An 18902-nucleotide genomic window follows, 5' to 3' on the forward strand; every position below is an offset into this window, starting at 1 on the left:
TTTCTCTAGATTACTTGGCTACTTGGGGTCTTCTATGCCTCTATGTAGGTTTTAGGATTGTTATTCTATTTCTTTGAAAAATGCCATTGGAATTTTGATATTGCATTGAATCTGTAGATTGATTTGCATAGCATGGACATTTTAACAATATTAATTCTTCTAGTTCATGAACACAGAATATCTTTCTATTTATTTGTGAGGACCAACTTTACAACTAAAACTTCCACATCGTTGTGAACAAATTCTTTTAGATACATGTAAGCAGAGTGATTGTTTTAGGTCATTATCAGGAAAAATCAAGGAGTCCTGTGTGCCTATTCTGTGATTGGTCCCTGAAAATATGGCTCCAGGGAGGAAGTCTAAAGTATCTTCAGTTATAGGCTTAAAGAAATTATGTGTTGGATGTAACTTTTACTTTGGAGAGCATATGCTGATTCATTTGTTTTCTTGTTGCTGTTGCACAAATCTAAAGAGATTTTTAGGACTCCATTCTCATATTTGATTTCTAAAACCTAACAAACAAGGGGAATAACTATGGGGTAGATGAGAGACTAATTAGATGGGATAGACAATTACATGGAGCATGACGGAAGGGGAAGGGAGATATTTAAAGAATAGTGTGGGTAAAATTAAGACAGGATAATGGTACATTTGTGAATAAAGATTGTGTTAGTTGAAATACAGTAATATCTGATATTTTTTGTGAAATAATTATTTGTCATTTAAAAATATCTAGTAAAGCTTGTGGTTTGGCTACAAGTATCTGAAGACTTAAATGCTTTTTTTTTTTCTCTTCAAGTGACTGTCACTCTTTTGCACTGTACTGATAAACCCTTACCATTTCCATTTCTAGTCACATCTCAGACAGTACAATATAATGGATAAGAGCTGAGCTCTAGGTTCTGATGGTCTGGGACAGAACCATGATTCCACCCTTTATTAACTATATCCTTGGGCAATTTCCTTACCTTTCTGCATCTTGGTTTTCCTATTTATACTCATCCCTTTTTTTGGACTTAGAAGTATTTAATATGATTTTAGCATACAGTAGGAATAAATGTCATTATTTCAGAGTCAATCTTTAACATCTTATTTTTGGATGTAACTTTTAAAAACCTTAGTATCCAGGGGATCCCTGGGTGGCGCAGCGGTTTGGTGCCTGCCTTTGGCCCAGGAGACCCGGGATCGAATCCCACATCGGGCTCCTGGTGCATGGAGCCTGCTTCTCCCTCTGCCTGTGTCTCTACCTCTCTCTCTCTCTCTCTCTGTGACTATAAAAAATAAATAAATAAATAAATAAAATAAATAAATAAAAATAAAAACCTTAGTATCCAAATAATTTTTGGAGGAACACCTCATTAATATTATTATTGAGGATGGGAAAATAACAGCTGAACAAATCTGTGTCATAGGATCCATTTCTCAGAAATATAATTATAGCGCATATCAATACCTTGAGAAAAAGAATACCTTTGGGAAAAATTATAGCTTTTGTATTTCAAAAGATTCACCCATCCAACAAATATTTCTGGAGCACTATCCATGTGCCAGTACCATTCTTGGTTTGAGGATACCAGGGAGAACAGAATTTCTGCTTTCATTGTGCTTACCTTCAGGAGGTTTGGGGACCATATGGGACTTAAAATACATGATTTTTGTAGTGAAATTATAAAAATGTTAATGTACATTATGTTGTTTTCATAGTCAGATGTAATTACCTGTGCTCAAGAGGTAGAAATGATGACAAAGCAATTAGGAGCCCAACTGGAACAATTAAAAATGACTATAAAGTCAAAGACAGCTGTTCCAACATCACAAGTCTTCGTAAGTATTCACCATCAACTTTGACCTTGCTTAAGAGTGAGTATACCTTTGAGTCCTATATAATTGAATCAGAAGTAATTATATTTAATTACTAAAAATATAATATTTGTTTTATAAAGTTGGTCATGTTCTTTATGGTTATTTTGTACTACTAGTGTAGGTTGGATGAGGGAATTCTCTTTGTAGGCAATTGCTACAAATTGGAGATGCAGATATAAGTTATGGTAGCCATAATGTCAGTAAAGGTTGTGGCAACCTTTACTGAATTCATAATGCAGTATTGAAAACATGTTCACAGTGGCTGGTTAGAAATTGTCTTCAGCAAAGAGATGGTGTAACTTGTGACCTCTATGAAGAGATAGAGGATAACTACTGTGTTTACTAGGCCTATATACTGACTTTCTGATTATCTGCACCATCTTATGGGCAAATCTGGTAGTCCTAAGGAGGTATAAGATGCATATACAGTATTTTATAGAGCAGTTTGAAGCTCTGATAATTTTCTGTAACCATTTCTAATATTAGGTTTTATTATTTATTTTATACATTTTTTATTGGAGTTTGATTTGCCAACATACAGCATAACACCCCCCTCAGCCCATCACCCAGTCACCCCAACCCCCCGCCTACCTACCCTTCCACCACCCCTCGTTTGTTTCCCAGAGTTAGGAGTCTTTCATGTTCTGTTACCCTCTCTGATATTTCCCATTTTCTCTCCTTTCTACTATAATCCCTTTCACTATTTTTTATATTCCCCGAGTGAATGAGACTATATGTTTGTCCTTCAATTGACTTACTTCACTCAGCATAATACCCTCCAGCATAATACCCTTCAGTTCTATCCACGTTGTAAGCAAATGTATTTGTCATTTATAATGGCTGAGTAGGGGGATCCCTGGGTGGCGCAGCAGTTTGGTGCCTGCCTTTGGCCCAGGGCACGATCCTGGAGACCCGGGATCAAATCCCACATCAGGCTCCCGGTGCATGGAGCCTGCTTCTCCCTCTGCCTATGTCTCTGCCTCTCTCTCTCTTTGTGTGACTATCATAAATAAATAAATAATTTAAAAAAAAAAAATATATAATGGCTGAGTAGGGATCCCTGGGTGGCGCAGCGGTTTGGCGCCTGCCTTTGGCCCAGGGCGTGATCCTGGAGACCCGGGATCGAATCCCACATCAGGCTCCCGGTGCATGGAGCCTGCTTCTCCCTCTGCCTATGTCTCTGCCTCTCTCTCTCTCTCTCTCTCTCTCTCTCTCTCTCTCTCTGTGACTATCATAAAAAAAAAATAATGGCTGAGTAATATTTCATTATATTAATATTAGGTTTTAAAACCAAGAAACAAAAGGCTATGTAGGACCTGATTAATTTTTTATATATTTATTCTATAAGTCAGTGATCTTTAATATGAATAAAAAACATTTTATCTCACTGACCTAAAATCTTTAACTTGCAGATCACAAAATATGCCCCAAGATGTATCTCTAGATTTTCCAGGTTCTTTTAAATCATAATTGAGCCAGATAAATCTAATGGTAATGAGTCATATTTAGCTTTTTTTTTTCTTTAAAAAAAAAAGATCTTTTCCCTTGATATTTTGAGGTCAAGCATCCATGAAACTTTCTTAGGTGATCAAATGTGTTTGACTTTTTTGGGTAAATTAACTTTATGACAATCACACTAAGATAAAATGCTTTGAAATAAAATACAAGTTTTTTTTTTTTTTAAGATTTTATTTATTTATTCATGAGAGACACAGAGAGAGAGGCAGAGACATAGGCAGAGGGAGAGGCAGGCTCCCTGCAGGGACCCTGATGCAGGACTCCGTCCCAAGACCCTGGCATCATGACCTGAGCCAAAAGCAGATACTCAACTACTGAGCCACCCAAGCGTCCCCAAGTTTTTTTCTCATAACTTATGAGTCTAGTTGCTATGTAGATGTTATTGTTTAACTTGAGGAGACTTTGACTTATCTTCAGGAAGAATGAATTTCTTTACAAACACAAATTTGTTAAAAGAGTACAGTGACTTATAATTTTATGAGCCAGTTATATTTTGAACATTGCTTTCTCCTGCTCAGCCCATCTTCATTGCACTCTCCAGACTGTGGACTAGCTTCCAGGATGAAACTGTTTTGATTAGTGTCCTCAGCAATTTAACAACTCATCTTGAGCCATTCCTGGGTTCTCATGATCTACTCTTTCCTGAGAAAGTGATGCAGAATCTTCTTGATGGACTGACTGTGAAAACCGATGTGTGCAGGGTGAAAGAACACTTGGGTAATAGAAATCATCCTTGACTTCCTCTTCCTCTTAAAATTGCCTCTAGAATAAAGCCACTCTTGTTTTAAAAATTTCATGTGTGGGACACTTGGCAGGCTCGGTCCCAGGAGCCCGTGTTCCTGGATCTTGGGGTTGTGAGTTCAAGCCTCACATTGGGTGTAGACTTTACTTAAAAAAAAAAAAAAAGAAGTTCAGGCTCCTTCTGATAAGGTATTAAACATCTCTCTTGATTAAAAGAGTAGTAATGTTTGTTATAGAAAATATTGCAAACGGAAAACGCATAAACCGAATACCTTACTATCCAGCAATAACCATTCTTCATGGTATTGTAAACATTTTAGTTGATAATGTGCTCCTTGCCTATGTGTTTCTATTGTAGTCTTTGTGTTTTTATTATTGATTCATAGTAGAAAATACTATTATTCTTTGCCATATTTTTTGCAAGTAAAGCTCCATTTCTTTGGAATGCTATTTGCCATATATCCACCTCAGAGTCAGGCTGAAATGTATAAATCAGTGAATTTTATTCCCGCACATTTGAGCTTATTTTAGAACCTTTAAGAGATGCATTGATTCTTATGAAAAGGCTGTCTTTATCAACAAACTACTTTTTCCTGTTTTGGCATCTTCTTAGTTAAAGACAACTTGAAGTTCATGAGAAATGCCAAAATAGAGTCTGAAAGTTGTTGCCTAAAAAGGTTTTTCTAGAAAATGAAATCAGATAATTTACTCTCTAAATTTCCTTTTCAAATTCAAGTTTTGTTGAAAGTGGAAAATAAAAATGAAGTGGTAATTTCCATTCTTAAACTATTAGAATATAAACCCCCTGCAAACTAAATCAGAAAGACTCAAAGTATCCTTCCAGTTAGTTTTTCCTACCCCTTTTATTTTGTTAAAACAGCCTATCTACACAAATACTACATGAAATTAAGATGTTAAAGTCACTTCAACAGTAGATGTTAAACTCAACCATATTGGCAAGACAACTGACTGCTTAGAGTTAACGTGTCATTTTCCACCATATGTCACCACTTTATATTCAATAGGACACTATCAGTTACTGATCCCAGTGAATTGGGAGACCCAATATTCTTCTAAAAGAATTTAATTAACACTTGCCACATCTCATCCCTTTCTTGAGGCTTTCAGGGCATAGCAGGAAAAAAGAAAGAAGGTTTATTTTCCCCAGCATTTGCATTTACTTCTTGTTGTGACCAAAAGGGCATTTGTGGTAGCTGATGTTCTGATATACAGCCAGGCCCAGAAGTATAGTAGGATTGCAAAAGATAAGAACCCTGGAGACCAGTGTCTTATAAATATGCATTTTTATTTGAAGAAAAAAAAAATTTAGACAATGTGTTTATCACATGTCTATAAGTAAACCAGTGACCATTAGGAAGAATTTTAAAAGTGTAAAGAACAAAAATTGTACATCTTATCAAAAGTAAATTACTGAGAGATAAATCCTTGAATCTTTCCATTGAGTATATTCCCCGCCATTTTAAGAAGCAATAGTCCTAGTATGTCAGCATCATATTCAAAGTATTTGGCCACCTAGTATATTATGAAGAGTTCTACTGCCTTGAGTGAAGTCTGTCTCTCTCTATTCTAGTCACATAGCAGCCAGTCTTTTCTGCTCATTTCCTTGTTGTTTACTCTTCTTATTGATTAAAGTTTTTCTTGTCTTCCTCTTTCATTTTAGAAGATAGAGTACATCTGGTGGATTTCAGAAAACAAGAATGGCTTTTCCCAGAAACAACAGCAAATTTTGATAAATTGCTAATTCAGTATCGAGGATTCTGTGGTTATACATTTGCCACAACAGATGGTCTTCTCCTTCCAGGTATATTGTTGGGAACAACATTACTTTGACTTTCCCATTTTTTCTTTGGATAAAGTGCTATTATTGTCACTTATTCACTTTTTTTTTAAAACTTACTCATTTTTAAAATTTTATGGGATCGGTGGTGAACTAGGAAAGGAGCCACAAAGATGATCCAGACCAAGGTCTTCATCTTTGAAGTACTCATGAAATAATCTGGTAGACTGACATAACCAAGAAATTATGCTATGCATGATGAGTGATGGAATGTGTATATAATGAAATATGGATGCCACAGTATTGTAAAAAGAGGGATGACTCAGATGTCCAATGAAGGATTTCAGGAATTCACATGGCATTACTAAAATATATATCATCTTCCAAAGTAATTACTTGAAAGAGCAACACTAACTGGCTGGTTATGTTTATTAAACAATATGTTGTCACTTTATGGTTACATTCCATTAACATAGATCAGGATTTCTGGATAAGTCAGATCTGTCTAAGGAAATGGCCAGTATTTTATCAAGTAAAAATCTCTCTGTGATGTATAGATTACTAGGGCTTTCCTAAAACAAAGAATAAGCCAGAAATTATTACCCAAAAAGTGCTCTATGAATTGGATATTAAAAAGTCATCTAGGGCTATACTGAAAACAGTTTGACAAAATGATTTCTAATTTATCTTACACCGTTAACCTCTTCCTTCCTTTTTTTTCTTTCTTTGTTATTTCTTTTGCTATATTTCGTAGTTGGGTATTCGTTTTTTATTAGAAATAATTATTGGAATTGTGTGTATATACAGGCAACAGAACACACATTCTGCCTCATTTTTTATGGTATTAGATTTTTCTTAATGGGAGTAACAGAAGGTTTACTGTAAGAAGCTGAGAGAATAGTATTCTGAGGCCCCGTAAGGATCACTGATACTGGGGAAGAAACAGTCAAGAGCCATGAAGAAGTAAAAAGTAACAGAATATAGATGGTTTCTTCCTTTTCTTTTTTCTTTTCTCTTTTTTTCCTTTCCCCTTCCTTTCTTCCTTCTATCCATCCTTCTATCCATCCACCATTCTGAATAAGAAGGGAAGGGAGTCATAAGAGACACAAACAGAGAAACATGGCTGTGGGGCGATGTTAGGTAGCATGATGTAGTTGAAAACGCTATGGGCTAAGATTCAGAAGAGCCTGGTTTCTAGTCTGGAACTGTTTGGCCCCTTCCAGCTTCCACTAACTAGGATTCTAATAGAAATAGGAAAGTAGGAGGGCTTGAGGACCTATGAATAAGCTAGTCCTGACTATTTTGTTTGCTACATTATTTCTGTTAACTACATTATTTTCTGGACAGTAGCAGCCTGCATTACTTCAGAGGAATTTTGTAGGACTTCCCTCCTTTCAGGACTGTAGACTACGTGGCTTAAGTGCCAAGATGACACTGGTTTACCAGTTAGGGTCCTTTTCAGATGATGTCACTAACTTCATTGCCAACCAATCTCCCTTGCTCACTGTTCCAGTCCCACTGGCCTTACTATTCTTGAACATTCTGAGCCCATTTTTTATCTCATAGCCTTTGCCCTCCTATTCCTTCTACTTGGAAAACTCTATCCCCCATATAGCTATGTACCTTGTTCCTCCTTCATTTTACAGCCTTCCTTGATCACCCAATTTAAAATATCAACCTCATCCTCTTCTTTTCACTATGTGTTTAACTGGCTTTATGTTTAATTTTTTTCTGCAGTATTCTCTGGTCCATGATATATTTGTTGATTTACTGAGAGCAGGAACTTTGTTTTCTTTTATAACCTTAGTGCCAGGAATAGGGCAGCCCGGGTGGCTCAGCGGTTTAGCACCGCCTTCAGCCCAGGGCATGATCCTGGAGACCTGGGATCGAGTCCCAGGTCAGGCTCCTTGCATGGAGCTTGCTTTGCCCTCTGCCTGTGTCTCGGCCCCCCACCCCGTCTCTCATGAATAAATAAATCAAATATTAAAAAAAATAACCTTAGTCCCAGGAATAGAGCCAATGCATTTTGTTGAACAAGGAAAAAAATATTACTTTTTCTCACCAATATGTGGATATTTAATAATCCATATTTTATGTAGTATCTGTTCACAGTGGAAAATACTTTCTAACAGAAACTTGTATTGGAGGTGCTTGGCTGGCTGGATCAGTGGAGCCTGTGACTCTTGGTTTTGGGCTTGTGAGTTCAAGCCCCATGCTGGAAGTAGAGACTACTAATTACTAAAAAATCTCAAAAAACAAAACAAAACAAAACAAAAAAACCCCTCCTGTATTTTGGAAAAGTCCCATCTTTATAGTTTTTATAGAATTATTTTTATTTTTATTTTTTAAATATTTTATTTATTTATGAGAGACACAGAGAGAGAGGCAGAGACATAGGCAGAGGGAGAAGCAGGCTCCATGCAGGGAGCCCGATGTGGGACTCGATCCCGGATCTCGAGATCACGTCCTGGGCCGAAGACAGACGCTCAACTGCTGAGCCACCCAGGTGCCCCATAGAATTAGAATTATTTTTAAAACAATGTATACAGTAGTTAGTATAGTTAAAGGAGATTTGAAAAAAACATCAGATGACTGGCTTCTCATAAAAGATTTTCAAACACTTTATATCTGGATAGTAAATTTTTATGTAAATCATACTTTAACATGAATTTCACATAAAAATAAAATATAATTTAACAAAATATATAATTTAAAATTGCAAATTGTAGCATTGTAGCAAAATGAAAAACAAAAGCCATATGATAAAGATGCAGTTTATAGGGGATGGTTTTATGGATGCATTATAAACATGGAATCACTTAATATTTCATACCTAATTCATTTCCTTTTCTTAATTTTCAGGAAATCCAGCAATTGGAATTTTGAAATATAAAGAAAAGTATTACACTTTCCATACCAAAGATGCTGCATACTTATTTGCAGAAAATCCTGAACATTATATTGATCTAATTAAAGAAAAAGCAAAAAAAAATGCAGAATTAATTCAGTTACTGGAACTTCATCAACAGTTCGAAACCCTCATTCCATATTCTCAAGTAAGCAGAGTTGGTATTTTAAGAATTTATGACTTTTAAAAGTGTAGTTAATGAAAAAGTTATACTTTGTTGTAGAATGTTTCCTAAGTCCAAGCAGAGACAGGATCAGAAGAGGGCCTTTAATGCTATCAGAAAAGATTCACCCACGAAGAGGGAAACTAATGAAATCCATAAAGAATAATGAAAACAAGGAGTCAAGCTGATGAATAAGACTGGACAAATTTGGAAGAGAAAGACCACATTTAGATAAATAATTGAAACTATACTATTTCTTTATCTAAAATTAAAGGAGCTTAGCACAGGGGTGCCTGGGTAGCTCAGTTGGTTAAGCATCTGCCTTCAACTTAGGTCATGATCCCAGGGTCCTGGGATTGAGCCCCTTGTTGAGCTCCCTGCTAAGCGGGGAGCCTGCTTCTCTCCACCTCTGTCCCTTCTCCTGCTCATGCTTTGTCTCACTCTGCTCTCTTTCTCTCAAATAAGTAAATAAATAAAATCTTAAAAAAAAAAAACATAAAGGAGCTTAGCACAGATAACACAGGTGATAATTTAGAGTTGTAAGATAATTTAATAGGTCCTTGTATCTGTCCCTACACTGGCACCATACAGCTTTAATTACTATTGCTTTCTTTTTTTTAAGATTGTATGTATGTATTTATTTGAGAGGAAGTGAGTGGGAGAGAGAGAGAGAAAGAGAAGGAGCAGTGGGGGAGGGGCAGAGGGAGAAGGAGAAGCAGGCTCCTTGTTCTGACCTAGGACCCTGAGATCATGACCAGGCCCAATGCAGACACTTAACTGACTATGCCACCCAGGCGTCATGATTACTATTGCTTTCTGATATATTTTATTATTTGATAGAGCAAGCTTTTTCCCTTTTACTTTCTCAAAATTGTCTTAGATAGTGATGCATGAATCTTTATATATATATATATATATATATATATATATATATATGTAATTTTCTTAATAAATTTGCCAAGTTTCCTCCTAGGTCTTCTTGAGATTTTAAGTGGAATTGCATTAAAATAATAAAATAAAATAAAGAATTTTTTAATGTTTATTGTATTGGGTTGTCTCATCCATAAGAAGTATCATTTACTGAGTTTTTAAAATAATTAGTAGTTTCAGGGATCCCTGGGTGGCGCAGCGGTTTAGCTCCTGCCTTTGGCCCAGGGCGTGATCCTGGAGACCCGGGATCGAATCCCACGTCGGGCTCCCGGTGCATGGAGCCTGCTTCTCCCTCTGCCTGTGTCTCTGCCTCTCTCTCTCTCTCTCTGTGACTATCATACATAAATAAATAAATATTAAAAAAAAAATTAAAAAAAAAATAATTAGTAGTTTCATTAATTATGTCTTAATAAAACATAATGGTTTTAATTATATTTTTTAGTCTGACTACTTCTAAAACTGTTTGTGATCCCAGCAGTGACTGTAATGATAATAAAAACATATGCTTTTCAATATGATGACACTCAGTATTATTACACCTCCATTGAATTAATAATTCTCATATGGAATGGGTTTGTTTCTAGGCTCTCAATTGTTTTCCACTAGTCTATGCTCTCCCAGTTCTATATTTTTCATTGTTTTTGTGATATCTTTTCACAAATAAAAATTCAATTTAATATGTATTTTATTAATCTTTTTTCTTTCATGTCTTGAACTTTTATGTCTTGTTAAAGAAATCCTCAAGTATCTTAGATCATAAAAATATTCTTCTACCTTGTTTTGTAAAAAAAATATGGATTTGCCTTTTATTACCTGAGTCTATGACTTGGATTTAATTTTTGTGTTTAGGGGGAGGTGAAGATCTAATTTTAATTTTTTTTCCATTTGAGTAGTGAATTGTCCCTTGACCATTTGTTCAATACTCTGTCCTTTCCCAGCATCTACAGTGTCTTATATGCACAAGCTTAATTTTTAGGCTCTCTATTCAATTTTTCAATTTTTGAAGAATTCCTGTACCTATATCTTACTGTAGCCTTATAATAAGTCTTGATATCTGGTAAACTAAGTTCTCCCATCCTTTCCTCTTTAAAGAATCTTGGCTATACTTGACTCTACTTTCCATATAAATTTGAGAATTACATTGTCAAGTTACATAGAAAACTTTGAAAGAATTATGAATTTGCATGTCTATAGATAAGCATTATTTGGCCTTGCTAGCACTTATTTATAACTTACAGAGTTGTGGGATACCTAAAAGACAGTGAAAAGCTAGAATCAGATCATCAGAAAGGTGTGCAATATGTAGGTAATGCCTCGTTTTCCATCAAAGAATAACCTTCCCCCATTTATTCATCGTGTTTTTCCCTTTTTTCTGTACATTTAATTCCCAGCTCTTCTCCAGTGGCCTTCAGTACCTATAGTAATGAGTTTTCTCTTTTCGTATTTCAAAGCTGTGATCCTTATAATTATCTACTAGCCATTTACTTGAATTGTATAATATTGCTAATCATCTTGCAGCATGTTTTTATCTATCCAACTATATCATAATTCATTTTAAAGTAAAAAATTGTATCTTGAGGTAGGTGGTAAGGCAATCAGTGATTATCTGTTGCTTGATTTGGAGTAAGGAGTTAATATTGAACAGATAAAGGAGATGTGACATATATATGTGTGTGTGTGTGTATATACATAAACACGCACAATATGTATACATAAATACAGAATATATATTCACAATGGAATATTACTCAGCCATAAAAATGAATGAAATCTTGCCATTTGCAACAACATGGTTGGATGAAGAAGACATAATGCTAAGTGAAATAAGTCAGTCAGAGAAAAACAAACACCATGTGATTTCATTCATGTGTGGAGTTTAAGAGACTAAAACAAATGGACATAGAGAAGATGAGACAAACAAATATAGAGAACTAACTGGTGGTTGTCAGAGGAGAGGTGGGGGGATGGGTGAAATAGGTAAGGGGGAATAAGAGTATACTGATCATGATGATCATTGAGTAATGTTTAGAATTGTTGAGTCACTATGTTGTACACTTGCAACTAATATAACACTGTTATACTGGAATTAAAAAAAGAGAAGCTGATCTTTTCTCTCTTCATTATGATCTGAGTTCCTTAAACTCTACCATCCTCTCCAACAATTTCATATACAGCATAATCGTATCTTGTTTAGCTTGGAGTTAATATTTAATGTTTTAATAGTGACGCTGTGGGTTCTCTAGCAGAAAATCAAAATATCTAACTAAAACAAAGCCACCTTGGATAATATGCTGTGTATGCATAGTTTGAGTTTAAGGTATATCCTTATCCTAGAGGCTCCTGGCTGGCTTAGTTGCTACTGAATGCAACTCTCTTCTCAGGGTCATAAATTCAAACTCCACATTGGGTACAGAGATTATAAATAAATGAACTTTAAAAAATCCCATCATCAGCTGAAGGGTATTATGCTGAGTGAAATAAGTCAATCGGAGAAGGACAATCATCATATGGTTTCACTTATACGTGGAATATAAGAAATAGTGAAAGGGATTATAAGGGAAAGGAGGGGAACTGAGTGAGAAAAATTAGGGAGACAAACCATGAGAGACTGCTAACTCTGGGAAACAAAGGGTTGCGGAAGGGGAGGTAGGTGGGGGGATGGGGTAACTGGGTGATGGGCACTGAGGAGAGCACTTGATGGGATGAGCACTGGGTATTACACTATATGTTGGCAAATTGAATTTAAATTAAAAAATAAACAACAAAAAATAAAAGTCCCATCATCAACTATCATTAAAATATGTATATATCCTAAAGATGTTTTGATACTTTAAACAAATGTGATTCATATTTAATTTTTTTATTTTTAAATTTATTTTTTCATGAGAGACACAGAGAGAGGCAGAGACATAGGCAGAGGGAGAAGCAGGCTCCATCCCGGGTCCCCAGGATCATGCCCTGGGCTGAAGGTGGCGCTAAACCGCTGAGCCACCTGGGCTGCCCCCTCATATTTAATATTTAATGGCTATTTTAAACTTCTGTCAGTTTTCAACCAAGTATTCACTTATGCCACCAATTGTGAGAAGGGCATTTGACTTAGGAATGAGTGATGTTAGGTTTTCCTCTTCCAAAATATACCTCAAAGTTAGGTGCAAAGAGAGTCATAATGCCCAGGAAAGTTATCACATTTAGCTCACTACTATCAGCTTGTTTTCTCTGCTGTCTTTATGAGTATATTCCATGTTCAAAAATTCTTGTTTTTCTAATCTTTTTGTTTAGATAAATATTTTTTGTTCTCCCTAAATAATGTTTATTTTTTTAATAAGTACTAATTACAAAACTTTATTTCTTTAGATGAAGGATGTTGACAAACATTATATAAAACCAATTACAAAGTGTGAAAGTAGCACTCAGACGGATACACACATATTGCCACCAACCATTGTGAGATCGTATGAGTGGAATGAATGGGAATTAAGAAGAAAAGCTATAAAATTGGTTTGTAACAATATTTTCTAAAATTATTTATAGGTTGGAGGATTGTTTTTTCTTTAGCTAAGACAGCAGAAGAGATGACTTATTGTATATATGTTACATTCAGCCACAAATGAAAACAGTGTTAGTCCTCAAGCCACAGGTCCAGGGCATAGGACCAAAGGGGACTGTTTTGGTATGAGCAAGGTGGGTTTCTCCAAGATATTGTTGTGATCAGATGGCAATGAATATTCAAGATCCATTGAATCAAGTTCTAGAAAGTCAGCATGCAGTCCAACAATTTGTACCAGTGTCCCTGGCCTCTGGCTTTCCTTGTGTCTGCTCCTGTGGCTTCCATGGGTGTACAAGTTACCTGTTTGCTTGGGCCTCTGCCTCATCTTTCTCACTTCAGTCTGCATATTTGCTTCTTCCTCCACTTGGCTCACTTGGTTCGGGAGTTTCCGAGAAGATGACACTAAGGCTGAGAGCTATAGGTTGGGGAACTTTAATGTATTGTTACTCATAGAGTTAGTGATTTAAACTATTTATTAAAGCCAATAAGTTGTACATGGAGTTCTTCACAAATAATTTGCCAGCTTTACGTCGCAAGATTGTCTTCTAATTTTTTTTATTGTCTTCTAATTTTAAGCATATACAGAAACATGAAACTATTCTCCAATTATACAGTCCAGTAACTAGAACAATGGTAGCTGCTCACTCTTTTTTTGTTTTGTTTTGTTTTGTTTTTAAGATTTTATTTATTTTTTCATGGGAGGCACACAGAGAGAGAGAGAGAGAGACAGAGACAGAGAGGCAGAGAGGCAGAGACACAGGCAGAGGGAAAAGCAGGCTCCATGCAGGGAGCCCCGTGTGGGACTTGATCCCAGGGCCCCAGGATCAGGCCCTGGGCTGAAGACAGCACTAAACTGTTGAGCCACCCAGGGATCCCCCACTCTCTCTTTCTATACCCATCTATTGTGCAAATCTATGAGGTTCTAGCATTTAAAGCACTCTCAATGTCCTCTTTTGGATTTTTTTTTTTTTTTTTTTTTTTTGAGGAGCAGAAGGTTATCTCTGTTATATCACAGCTACTGTCCCCTCCTGTTGTTAACATGTTCTCTACAGGCATTGATCTCTCTCATCCTTCTGATTCTCAGTCACTAATCATAAGAGGTGCATGCCCTCAAATGATGGTTTTGAAACTCTCATCCCTGTCTGATTCGGGAATTCCTCCCACTCATTCTTTCTACAGTACCTCGTCATTTTAAACAAGTATTTAGAGTCTGAAGGAAATAAACCCTTTTATATCTGTAGCCTTTTCTTAGTATATTTTATCTCTCTCTTTAAAATGGGGTATGGAAATAAACAAAGACTACCCAAATGAGAACAGAGGCGATTTATTCAAAGTTTGCTATAGCAAGGGAGTCAGCCACCATTACTTGCAGTTGGCGGGAGCTCCAAAGTGGGCAGGGGAAGTGGGGAAGCTTTATAGTGAAAAAAAAGGGGAAAGCTTCAGGCATTCTCTGATTGGATGTTGTTGACATGGGAAAACTGGACGTGGGCTAACTCTAAGTGGGAACTTTTATATGATTGGTTTGGTGGGCATAGTTGGCTTTCTCTGGTTGTTCCTTAATTGAATGGTGGAGGCAGCAAAAAATAGGGAAGCTAGTCAAATCCTGCCTCTTCTGTGCTGATAGCTATGGCTACAGAGGTTGTGGGTCAGAGTTCTATTGTCATATAAGGTCTAGCCTTTGTCCATTTGTATATTCTGTGTCTTATAGGCTTTTCACCATCCTTGACATTTTTCTTGCTGTCCTTTCTGGTGGCAGCTTTTCAGTCCCTTGATTTCCTGAGATGAGGAAGGATCAGTTTCTTGGTATACCTTCCAGATCCTTGTTCCTATGAACTACGGAAGAGTAACTGATAGGAATGCTAATATTCCTATCAGTTACTCTTCCGTAGTTCATGAAGCTTCATCCTGATGTTCTTTACTGTCATCTACTAAACTCACTTGAGCCCACTGGATATATACTAGGTAACATAGATATCACTGCTTTGTTCTTCAGAAGCTAATTGTCTCGCAAGTGACATTGATACACTAAAAATATTTCAGTACCTCTTGGTAAGTTATGTAACAGAAGTGAAATAAGAATTAACTTCAGTGACATTTTAAATTGGTCTGAGGTATAAAAAGGCAAAAGAGAAGAGGGGAGTGATGGTTGGATAGGATAGGAGAGGTAGAGGTGCCAGCATAGGTCTGGGCTGGAAATGTTAAGAGAACGGGGTATTTGGTGGGGCTGCACTGTGTACTGACTGAACCCTCTCTTCCCATTCCTCAGCCTCCACTTCATTCTGATTCCCACTGTAGACCTAATTATGCTCTAGAATTATGTTATGTTGAATGCCAGTTCCCCATATATTAGCAATATAACCTACTGATAAGACAAAACTGAGTGTAGTGCTTAAAGCTGTAGGGGGAACCACCACCCTAGCAGAGCCTTGATAGTGTCCTGAGGGGAAACAGCAAGGTCAGAATTTATTGAGAATCCACATGTGGTGGAAGGCAGGTCTTTCAATGCCAAGAGTAGGTCAGGGGATGGGATGAAGGCTTGTACTGGATTGGGTAAAGATCATGAAAAACCCAGCCCAGCAGTAATGGGAATAGAAGGTGAAGATTTATGGGGCAGGGGTGGAAAGAATGTGAGGGCTTAATCTGTGCATTGATGCTTACTACTGAAGGTATGTCTTTCAGGATGTTCTGTAGTGACCCTTTGGCAAGGGTCTCCTGGAGTGGTAAAATCACGCTAATGAAGACAATGGAATAGCCAAGTCATAGTCACTTGACAATAAACTCAGTGTGGGGGAAATTGTTTCAGTTCTTAGTCACCCACAATATCTCAAAATCTGGAATGTGAGGTCTCTGCTTTTGAACTCACAGGCTCTAATGCTTCTGAGCTTTTTTTCTAGGACTTCCTTATTATTTCAGTACATCCTAGTCTCCCTTTCATTTTTTTTTTCTAGTCTCCCTTTCATAAACTTCTTTTTGTTTCCCAGCCTGAGTCCTCTGTTTAACTTCATGTTTACTAGTAATCCATAAAAAGAGCAAGCAGGATGTTGAATACTGTAAAATGTAACCTGAAGACATCGGAACTTTTTATATTAAAAGTCTTGGGTGAAGTCCATTTAAAAAAGACAAAGAAAATCTTAAATTTTTGTCTTTTAAAACAATAAACCAAGTATGGTGGGAAAATCCAAGTTGTATGAATCTCAAAGTATAATAATGAAGGAGTTAGAAGATTGTGTTAACAAATAATTGTGAACTCACTGTGAAGTTTGAATCTGTATGTTCTTTCCTTGGGTCTGTTTTCAACATTTTATGTATTTTCCCACCTCTTGACAAAGGATATTTATTATGTTCTAGTTTTTCTAATGTTTTAATGCTTTGTAGAAAAATACTGTGTTGTAGGGCTAATTTCTCTGTGGATTGAGAAAAAACATGAGGCTGATATTATTTGTTCTTTAGAGATGGGCTAATTCCTGTGTATTCTCTTTCTTTTTAGGCCAATTTGCGTCAGAAAGTTACTCACTCAGTACAAACCGATCTCAGTCACATGAGAAGAGAGAATTATTCACAGGTGTACCCACCCAAGGATGCTAGCACGCAGTCTATGAGAGAAGGCAGCACCCGAGTGCCCAGGCCCCAGATTTACCTAGCTGGTCTCCGTGGGGGACAGAGTAAAATCACTTCTGGGGTCAAGGTGAACTTAACCAGAGCTGTTGATGAGACCTAGTTAGAGACTGAATTTTTAAAGTGGATTTCACTAAGTTATGGACAGTGGCAAATATTGACAAGTATCTTTGTATCTGTGAAAATTAGTTAATTTTGTGGGTCTGGCACATTTATTGGTTGTGTAAATGTTTTCCAGATTCTTATATTCACTGTCAAACTGCTACAAAAAACTAAAAAGTGTTCTCTGTAACACATTTTGCATTCTATTAAAATTGGGAAGTAAAACTGTCTACCCATTTTCTGTTAGAAAAAGTTTGGCAGCATTAAAGGCTGAAATTATGATGCTCTTTAGATATTAATATATTTATAAGACTGTAACTGAGATAGAAGCTTATTTGTTCCTAAAATCACATTTAATGTTAAACATTAACATTTTTAAATCTAGTCAATATTTTCAGCCTCATTAGCTATTAAATGTTAACATAGATTAAATTGATGTATAATAAGACCTCACTAATTTGGAATAATGAGAGTAGAGGTCCACATGAATTTTCAAAACCTGGAAATTTTACATAAAATCTGGATTTCTGCCCCCTTGCAAAAAATCAGAATATTTGACGTACTTGGCTAGCATTCCTGTGAGAGATGCTGTGCTCTTTCATAGGCTAGGTACTTCCAGACCCCATTTCTGCTGCTTTGCCTTATCTCTGCCTGACCCCATAGGTAGTTGTGTGTAGGGCCCATGTGAATTACTGATTGCTGAATTTTAGAGCAATAGTTTTAGTACTGTCTTACATACTTCTAATATCAACTCCTGGATAATAAAGACTCCCAGATGGAGGGAGGGACTGTTAAAACATGCTTTAATGGTGAGGGGATCATTTATATTTAATGCATTTTTTTCTGCCTCGGTGACTTTTATTAAGGTGTTTATATAATTTGCTTTCTATGTAGGTGAAATGTAATTTATAATAGTATGTTTCAAAATCCATTATCTACATATATCATAAAGATTAACTTCAAACAGACCTACTTCTAAGTGTTCATGACTTTCATACCTGTAGTTTAGAAATGATGCTAAAGATAGGCTGACTGGCTGTTGAGGCAAGGCCTGGGGTGGGGGCCAGGGGCGGGGGCGGGATCTGTCCTTGAAGGAGGTGGGATGGTTAGAGCACACTGAGCTTTACAACATCAGGTCTTTGATTTTATCTGTTCTGTCAACCCTCATTCGATTCTGCAAGATTTTTTTTTTCAAAGCTTTTATTTATTTATTTATGAGAGACACACACACAGAGAGGCAGAGACATAGGTTGAGGGAGAAGTAGGCTCCCCATGGGGAGCCCGATGGGAGACTCCATCTCAGGACCCCAGGATGGTGACCTGAGCCAAAGGCTGATGCTCAACCACTGAGCCATCCAGGCATCCCGATTCTGCAAGATTTCTAAATACAGAAAAGAATGGCTGATATGTTCTAATTTGAGGTTATTGAGTTAAGGTTGAAAGTAAAATTTCCAAATAATAAAAATACCAAACCCAGTTTGAAAAGCTAAATTTAATATCAGAAAGTTGCCTGGTAAGTACAATAGAATCAGAATAAAGGGAGCTAGACCAAATGGTCATCTCCTAGGATCCTGACCATCCACCTAAGCCCCAGTGCTCTTTAAAGATTCCCAACCACATGCTGGACCCTGCATCAGACAGTCATCGCCTTTTCAGCAGGTTGCAGGCCAAACTCACTTTTCTCTGACAGACTTCTTTTTTCCTCTGTATTTCTGTG

At 36.7% G+C, this 18902-nt stretch overlaps 1 protein-coding gene across 8 annotated transcripts in view; it reads left to right on the top strand.

The window, feature by feature from the left end:
* Nucleotides 1–18153, top strand: part of CFAP206 (cilia and flagella associated protein 206) — a 67835-nt gene extending 49682 nt beyond the window's left edge. For all 8 annotated transcript variants that reach the window (XM_049092343.1, XM_025444758.3, XM_025444759.3 and 5 more), the window contains exons 8-13: nt 1705–1824; nt 3900–4098; nt 5804–5944; nt 8783–8976; nt 13276–13419; nt 16956–18153. In XM_049092343.1, coding sequence (XP_048948300.1) covers nt 1705–1824; nt 3900–4098; nt 5804–5944; nt 8783–8976; nt 13276–13419; nt 16956–17186 — 1029 coding nt within the window. In that variant the 3' untranslated portion in view covers nt 17187–18153. The remainder of the gene's footprint in view (nt 1–1704; nt 1825–3899; nt 4099–5803; nt 5945–8782; nt 8977–13275; nt 13420–16955) is intronic.
* Nucleotides 18154–18902: the final 749 nt, after the last annotated feature.

Source organism: Canis lupus, chromosome 12 (assembly GCF_003254725.2).
Source record: "Canis lupus dingo isolate Sandy chromosome 12, ASM325472v2, whole genome shotgun sequence".
Taxonomy (NCBI): Eukaryota; Metazoa; Chordata; class Mammalia; order Carnivora; family Canidae; genus Canis; species Canis lupus.